The sequence below is a fragment of the Arachis stenosperma genome, chromosome 2 (assembly GCF_014773155.1).
Source record: "Arachis stenosperma cultivar V10309 chromosome 2, arast.V10309.gnm1.PFL2, whole genome shotgun sequence".
NCBI lineage: Eukaryota > Viridiplantae > Streptophyta > Magnoliopsida > Fabales > Fabaceae > Arachis > Arachis stenosperma.
The window spans coordinates 65,451,399-65,460,587 of record NC_080378.1 but is presented as its reverse complement, the minus strand read 5'-3'; the positions used below and the strand labels follow the sequence as shown (position 1 = coordinate 65,460,587).

General features: G+C 37.6%; 1 protein-coding gene across 1 annotated transcript; it reads left to right on the top strand.

The window, feature by feature from the left end:
* Positions 1–230: 230 nt before the first annotated feature.
* Positions 231–1,124, top strand: LOC130962952 (uncharacterized). Its single transcript, XM_057889109.1, has one exon. The coding sequence runs from the start codon at positions 231–233 to the stop codon at positions 1,122–1,124; it is 894 nt and encodes a 297-aa protein (XP_057745092.1).
* The last annotated feature ends 8,065 nt before the right edge of the window (positions 1,125–9,189 follow it).

Here is a 9,189-nt window from a genome sequence, read left to right as displayed (position 1 = left end):
AAACTAGGTTCTTCGCGATTGCATTATCGAGCTTGCCTCAAAGGAGGTTCTAGCTTAAGGATGGCATAATGATAATGAGGATTGCGATGCTTGATGATATAACAGAGGTGTTCCCTTTACTGATCTTCCGGAGAAATTCGTACTTTCAGAAAAGATCTCATGTACTCGAAAATCAGGGTTGTTACACACAGCATGTTCCGGAAGGTCAACACGTGGAGTTCGCTACTTATATGCTGGAAGGAGAAGCTGAGCATTGGTGGCAGGGGATACAGCAACTGTTGCAACAAGATGAAGGTGATATCCCTTGGGATACTTTTACGGATGAATTTTATAAGAAGTATTTTCCGAGGGCAGCTCGTGATGCTAAGGAGATGGAACTTATGCAACTGAAACAGGGTAACACAACTGTTGCAGAATATGCCCGTAAGTTTGATGACTTGTGCCGTTTCTCCAAGATTTGTCAAGGGAATCCTGCTGACTTTGAAAAATGGAAGTGTTTGAAGTTCGAAGGGGGCCTTCGTGAGGATCTGATGAGTTCAGTAGTTCCATTAGAGATACAAAATTTTGCTGAACTGGTGAATAAAAGTAAACTAGTGGAAGAATGTTCGAAAAAGGTGGCGATAGCTCGAGCAGATCGTAGGGAAGCCTTAGGAAGAGACTATATTCAATATCTAGCCCCTCAAGGTCGTAACTTTAAGTTCAATGGTCAAATCGATCGCCAAAATAGGAATCAACGAAATGGTAACTTTCTCGCTCGTAACAATGGCAACTACGACAACAATAATCGGGGAGAGGAAGAAGGAGGTCAATCTCAGCAAACTCAGGATATTTCAGTATGCTCAAGGTGTGGGAAGGATCATGGAAATAGAGCTTGTAGATATGGGACACACATTTGTTTCTCTTGCGGAGAGTATGGACATATATCGAGGAATTGCCCAAAAAGGTTTGTTCGAAATCCAGCTAGGCCACAACAACAAGGAAGGGTTTTTACCGTAACTGCTGGCAACACTAATGCATATAATTCTTCCACTCGAGGTGAGTACCACACTATGGTTTTGTTTGTGTTAGATAATACTATAACTTCTTATGTGCATGTTAAATTTTGTGGGCAAAATTTTCTTTAAGGAGGGTAGAATGTAACAACCCCGATTTTCGAGTACGCGGATCTTTTCTACAGGCACGAATTTCTCCGGAAGATCAGTAAAGGGAACACCTCTGCTGTATCATCAAGCATCTCAATCCTCATTGTCATTATGACATCTTTAAGCCAAAACCTCTTTTGAAGCAAGCTCGACAACGCGGCCACGGAGAACCTAGTTTTTGAACCGTATCGGTTAGGTGTTTTGATTCTAGTTTTCGTAAATAGGCTCAGTTTGACAAACCGGACTCGACTCATGAGAGAAGAAAGATAATAGTATAATATTATCATTATATTAGTATTAGAAGTTGCTTGAAAGATATTATAAGGTTACCTGGTCTGTTTTAGTTAAAAACAGGAAATCGGTTTAACCAGGTTTACAGTTTACTGGTGCAGCTTAGCACCAGCACTCTCTGATGACTTTAGCAATGCTAAGGGCTCATCATACATGTTTTATTCTCATAATAAATATGTTAGTAGTGTCATTTATGCTAGTAGCTCAGAAAATAATTTTTAGAGATATTTTTACAAGTGTTCTGATCCACCTAGTTTTAGTTGTTATACACCTGAGATATTTTAATATTATTTTAATCCACCTCCAAGCCAACCAATCACAACTCACCTTACACCCCCAAGACCTCCAAGACTGTCTCATTTCATCATTTTGGCCGAAAATAACAAGAGAGAAAAGAGAGAAACATTCATGAACACTTAATCTTCAAAGCTTGATTTCTTCTGAACTAAAACTCAAATCAAAACTCCGATTTCACCAAAATGATCCTCTCTTCTTTCTCTACATAACCATATAACATATCAAGGCTGGAAATAAGGTGAGATGGCTGTCTCCCTCCCTCTTCAATTCGGTTTTCAAGGAAAACCATGTAAACATGTGTTTTCTTGATGTTTTTTCTTAGGAATCATGCTTAACTTGACTTGAGGGCCAAGAAACGTGAATTTCCAGCAAGTATAAGGTGAGATATATCTTCCTAACATACTGAGTGAGATTTGGTCAGTTGAGAGTTTTTGGATTTAAAGTTGTTCTTGATGTGATTTAGGAGGAAAAAGTGCTTAAGGACCACCTGAAAGTTTGATTGAATTAGGAGCAGCAAAATCTGGTAGGGTGTCACGAAATTAATCTTGATTATTTGTGTTTGAGATGTGTGAATGTTGTATTATTTGGTTGTGCTAAAAATTGGTTGCATATATGATTGATTCTTGGTGAAAATTTGGTGAAATTATGATGAAATTTGATGAAATTTAAGCTTTAAAGTTCATGTTCTTGGGCAGCTGGGAAAAAAGAAACCCTAAGCTTAAATTGAGGTTCAATTTGTGTTGAAATCATGTAGAAAAGATGGGGTTTTAGTGGCTGCTAATTTATTTTGAATTATAGTAAAAATCGGTTGCTGAAAAGACTGAAAAACGGGTAAAAACAGAGAAAGAATCTGAAGAATTTATGAAGAACATGAAGAACACTTTGAGTGTGATGATGAACAATGAAGAACAGGCCTTAGATCTTATAAAGGGCAAGGAAGTAAAATTTTTGGTGTTTTAGGGGTTGTCTGGTAATTTCTAAAAGTTAGGGTGGTAAAAGTAGAAATATTAAAAGTTACGGGTGGTAAAAAGTGAATTTTAAAGATTAAAGGTTAAAGTAAAGTTAATTTTCGAAAATATATTAATAAAATAATAAATAATAATATTTAATTAAAAATAATATTTTAATAAAAATAATAAAATAATACAGAAAAGGCAGTTTTCTGTAAAAGCTTTAGAAAGACAACTTTAAGTGCAGAATCTCATAATTACCTTCATAAAACACTTAGGGAGTGGTAATAACATGTTAGTGAGGCAAAGATAAAGAAAAGATAAAAAGTTAAAGAAAAGATAAAAATCGAAGAAAAAGTCTGTAATGTTTTAATGACAGAAAAACAGATAGAATTAGTGAACGAACTAGGGCAACATAGTTAGTCCTTGAGTTGCGACTAGGGTTAAGTATTATATGAAAATTTAAACTATTTCAGTATAGACTAAATGAACCTATACTTGGGACAGGCTAACTATTCATACCGAAATTTACATAAGCTTTAAATACATATGTTAAGCAGAGAAACCAGAGCAGAGTAAAGAAACACAGAGAACAAAGTAACCAGAGCAGAATAGAGGGATACAGAGAAAAGAGCAATCTGAGCAAAGTAAAAAGACATAGAGAAGAGAGTAATGTGATAAAGAGAAATGGTTTGAGTTAAGATGTTGTAAAAGTAAAAGCTGTAGAGTTTGTATAGCATGATTGAACAGAGAAAGAAAGAGGTACATCATAAGAATGTGAAAGTGATGATGAATAATGAGAATGTTAATGAATGATGATAATGAGAATGGTTATGTAAGAATCTGCTGCAGAGAGGCAGTCAGATAGATGGTGGTACGACCACTGAGAACGCTTTCCTGGGATACCTTGCTGTAATGCTTTGCTGGAAGACAGAGGTTGCTTACAGAGGTATCAAGATGAATGTGCTCCTGTAAGACAGAGGTTGCTTATAGTGAGTGTGTTGTTGCTCCTGTAAGACAGAGGTTGCTTATAGTGAGTATGTTGTTGCTCCTGTAAGACAGAGGTTGCTTACAGTGAGTCTGTTGGGCGTATATCGGCTAATATGTTTTGCCCTGCAAGACAAAGGTTGCTTGCAGTGGATACCCTGCAAGACAAAGGTTGCTTGTAGTGGATATTGCCAACAGGAAAGCCTTATCCAGACTGAGGTTGCTGGGTAACGTCGGGAGCGGGTATGTAACCGACAGATGAGCTCATTACCTGCACTAGGGCTAGACATGCATCATACTTGGTTGTGCATTTTCTCTATTATGATTGTTGCATGAATGTATGCTTTCTTTGTTTGTATTCTATTCTCTGTGTTTTTGTCTGTGTTTTACTTTCTTGTATTCTTCTGTTTGTGATCTTTTTCTGTTTTCTCTATTTTCTCTATTTATCTGTCTTCTGTTTACTACTTCTCTATATTCTGCTATTAGTCTGCTAAACAACACAAAATTAATGAACGTAACTAATAACCCCGGCCCTACTAAGAACTCCCCAGTTCTTACCCCTTCTCTCTCCCTTCCCCCTCCAGATGGAAGCATGAGTACCCTTCCGTAGTTCGCTGATGACCGTTCGTAAAGAGAATTCGGCTCTAGGTAGTCTTCTGAGTCTAGGGTGAATCTCTTTATCTATGTATATGTATATACTGTGAGACCAGCCAACGTCTGCACCCCGTTCGTATGCGCACTTTAACCTGAATCCTGTGTACGAGACTCCCGTTGTGTGGCTACTTGATGAGGTACCAGAGGGACGTCCTATGGCAATGTCTGATCGTGCAGAGGAATAGCAGATGATGTCCTACCTTTGGTGACATTCACTTGACTTGAGTTTTGAAGACTTAGAACGTACTTTCCCTCGCTTTAGTAGTTTAGAGGGACTAGGCGTACTGAAAATTGGGTCGTTACAGTTACTACCTCCGTTGAAGTTTTATTATTCTTGTTTGTTTCTTATTCCCTTACTCTTTTATTTTCTATTTACTTTGTTTAGAGTTATATGGATACCTTCGATTTTGGAATTAATTAATGCAAGGATAGTTTTCTATTTAATTTCTTTTTTGTTGATTATTTTCAATTGTGTTTTCTTACCATGTCTTCTTCCTACTCCCTTTACATGCATGCAAAAATGGCATCCATGTCAATGGAGTAGGCTCTCAACTTGACTTTGGAGTTGATTGATAGGAGACCTTTGAGTTGGAATACTCAAGAGTTAAATAGTAATTGGAAGTTGTTGGCTGGCTCTCTAGTCACTAACGCTAATCCTTCCCGAGGGAGAGGATTAGGACTTGTGAATAAGAGTTAGCTCAATTACTTGACTTTCCTTCATTCGTTGAGGGTTAACTAAGTAAAAATAACAACCTCTCACTATTACTCTTGCTAAAATCCAACAAGGATAGAACTTCCAATTAATCTTCTCCGGGTCAAGGCTTTTATTCTAATAACATCAATCCTTTTCTTAATTTTTATTGCTTTAATTTATAATAATTTATTTACCCATTACTCAAACTCCAAATTTCTGAGAAAACTCTTGACCAATAAACTGCACTCTCTTAGCAACTCGTTGAGAGACGACCTGGGAATTCTACTCCTAGTATTTTATTCTAAATTTGTGACAACCCCTTTTTAAATTGATACGGGGAATTTTCATTGGTTAAGAACTGTACTTGCAACGTTATTTCCGATATAAATTCTTAATCGGTAATTTTCCGCACGTCAGTATTGTCACTTAATTCTTTTTGCTTTGAAATGTTCCAAATTGGAAGTTTTTGTATACCCTGCTGTTTAGGCTAATTAGTGCAATTTCTGATGTCTGCTAGGTATTCTGGTCTAAGTGCTTGTTTTCATTTTTATCTACTTGAATGTTTGTCTTGTACCCCTTTGCATGAATAAGAGAAAATGATTGAAAGAGAAAGTAACTGTCCAATATGGTAGAAATAAAAATGAGGATCAGTGGTGGTAATTGCTTGACTAGATTAGCAAGTTCAAGAATAAAGTTGCATGATAGAATGTCTCTTTTTAGTGTAAACTTAAGTGCTGTTGTGAATCTTGATAAATAATTGTCCTTGGAAGAAAAGAAAAAGTAAGGAAGAAAGAAGAAAAGCCAAGAGTTGGCAACAAACAAATGAAAGAAACAAAGAATAAAAGCTAGACACCAATAGCTTGGACCTTAAGACACATCACTGTGGTGTCTTTGTACTAGGATCTGCTTGGATGATTAGGTTCTAAGGAGTAGTTTCAACACTTGGTAACTTTGGTTAACTAACCCGGGATTCTCGACCGAAAGTCCCTATCAAGAGCAACCTAGTTATAAGACATTTAGTAACCCAAAGAGGTGCTGGAAATCAATGTTCTTAAGAAGAATTGTGAGCCAAGTGTCTGTAGTGAATATGTGTTGAATGAAAATTGAGCCAAAGAGCTGCTACAACACATGACACTGAGCAACAATTGCAAAATAAGTTTCTGAAGCAAAAAGAAGAAAAGAAAAAATCTAACAAGGATCAATAAACAATAAAGTTCACATCAGTAATTCTAGTTAGCATTGAAAGAGACATTTCACATCTGAAAGTTGATAATAATTGAGCTGCACTCTGTCTGCATAAAACCCCATGATCCAAATTCAATTACATGCTAACAAGGACATATATGCATATCTGTCTTCATTCCTTTTTTCTCATGTTTTAGTGCTTAGTTGGGGACAAGTAACATTTAAGTTTGGTGTTGTGATGACAAGTCATCTTATGCTAGTTGCACAAGCATTTTTCACTAGTTTTTAGTAGTTTTTATGCACTTTCTTGAGCAAGAAGCAAGCAATTGGATTGGAAATTCATGCATCTCCTAAGTCAAGTAAACATGGTTGTTTATGTGCTTTTTCATGAGGCATTTCCTTATGAATGATGCAAATACCTCATGATTAAAGCAAACTTTGAGGCATTTTTTTATTGTTTGTAGGGGAGAATCAGGCAAGAAAGAAGCAAGAAAGAAGAGGAAAAAGCAGAGGAAGAAGCAAAGCAGAGAAAGTAACATTGATGGCCAAGTTGGCCCACCAACGTTACCTCAAATGTGGGGAAAGAGCTGAGCTTTGATGCCAACGTTGAAGGGAGCGTTGGCAAGCCAACGTTACCCCCAACATTTATAATGAAATGTGCTTTCTGGGAAATGGAAAAATTACAGCGATGCATATGCATGCTATGCGCGTACGGGTGGATTTGAATTTTCGACAATCCACGCGCACGCGTGGATAGGCCAATGATGACATGTCATCATGTCATGTTTTTCTATGCTTTTTCAAACAAGAAATTGATGATTAGTGCTTAAATATTGAATGCTTTTGTGTTTAAATGGTATATTTCTTTGATCTTTTGATTTTATGAAATAATAGAAGAAGAAGCAATAAAATCACTAAAAGAAGAATCATACTTCCAAGGTGGGAAAAGAGTTGGAAACTGACTCAAGGAGGAGAAAATAGGATTGTCAACCCTGACCTCTTTACACTCCAACAAGAATAACACGAGCTACAAAACTCCAAATGAGGTGATTCAAGTGGCATTGGAAAGTAGGAATCTAGAGCTTTCCAAGCATATATGGCACTACATGGTGGAAACTAAATCTGAAGAAGAAAACATACCCCGAATGTGCAAAGATGAACATAGTATCAACCTGCAGTAAGGCCAGCTGACCTCTTCATCTTCCAAGGAGGATAACTTGAGATGTAGAGCTTTGAATGATGCGCTCTCAAATGCATTGAAAAGTAGACATTCAGAGCTTTCTAAAGATATATAATAGTATTGGGTGAACATTAAGTTTGGGCCTCAGAAGCTGGTGCTAACTTTGGCCTCCAAACAGCGCTCACTAAGCCAACGTAGCGCTCACTAAAAGAGCGCCAGCGACCCCTGACAACACGACCATGCCTTCTTCAAACGACCATAACTTGAGTTACAGATGTCCAATTGATGCGCTTCTAGTTGCGTTGGAAAGCCGACATTCAGAGCTTTCCAATGATATATAACAATCTATATTTGGCATGAAATTGAAGCACAAGTGATAGGCATCTTTAAGGCCCAAAAACACTCAGCAGCACATATGGAATGGCGTTCATTTCCAATGTGAGCGCTACGCTCACTAAAGCAGCATTTTTGGGCATGCCAAATTGGAGGCAAAGATTTTAGCTATTGGGCAGTGCTCAATAATGCAACATAGCGTTCATTAAGAGAGCGCTAGTTAAGGAAATGTGGCACGAGAAGAGCACATGCATGGTTAATGAACGTTGCGCTCATTTTTGGAACAGAACGCTCTCCTGGAAGTGCAATTTTGGCACAATTAATTTGATTCAAAGCCCATTGAAGCCCCAAAGCAAGCAGAGCCCATTGACATGACTCAAAGACACAAGAAATAGTTAGATTAGGAATTTCATTTAATTGTAATTTATTTTCAATTTTAATTTCATCTTCATTTTGTAAAATTCTATATCAAGGCATCAGTTTCATTTCATTGGAGATCTGTTAGGCTGCTACGCAACAGTAGGAGTAGGAGTAGGAATAGAATAGAAGGCTCTCTTTGATACACTTTTATTTTTCTGTACTTTCTATATTTTAGTCTTGAATTTAGTTTATGAAATTTCAATTTCTACAATCCTCTGCTACAATTTCCTTTTCTGCAATTTTACCTTTCTGTTCATGTTCATCAGTCTGATTTAAAACTTTCCTGAAATTTTAAATATTCTACAATTGTTCTAATTTTTGATTTACTGCTTCATTTAATTTTCCAACACCCGATTCCCTTTACATTTGCTGCAATTTACTTTCTTGCCTTTTAAGCTTCTGCTGATTTACATTCTGCAATTTACAGTTCTCTGCAATTTACTTTCTGTTGCTTAATTTCACTCAATTCACCACTGTTAGCTTGACTAAACTAATCACCTCACTAAAGTTGCTCAATCCATCAATCCCTGTAGGATCGACCTCACTCATGTGAGTTATTACTACTTGATGCGACCCAATACACTTGCCGGTGAGTTTGTGTGAAATCTAATTTTCACCCATCAGCCAACGTTGGCACTCCAACGTTGAGTCAAACACTGGTGCAAATGTGTGCGATTTGAGTTCCAAAAATCTCAATTTTGAAAAAGTGTATCGACGCGCACGCACATTCAGTGTGTACGCGTAAGCTGATATTTTGATAATCCACGCGCGCGTATGGTACATGCACGCGTGGATAGAGCAACGTTTGAGGGAACGTTGCCACTCAAACGCTGGGTCCAACGCCTTCGAAAAAAGCTTTTAAAACTGGAATTGGGGGATTTGCATCCACGCGCATGGGCAGGTTACGTGCAAGCATAAATGTGTTTTCTGACCCCAAACGCGCAAAAGCGCAGGACACGCAAATGCATAGAGCGGTATTTTGCACCATCCACGCGTATGCGTGAATCACATGTACGCGTGGATAGGGGAACGTTGGCACTCCAACATTGAGTCAAA

What these genes read in the sequence shown, in the direction of transcription:
- LOC130962952 (XM_057889109.1), top strand. Translation starts at nt 231, where the DNA reads ATGCTGGAAGGAGAAGCTGAGCATTGGTGGCAGGGGATACAGCAACTG.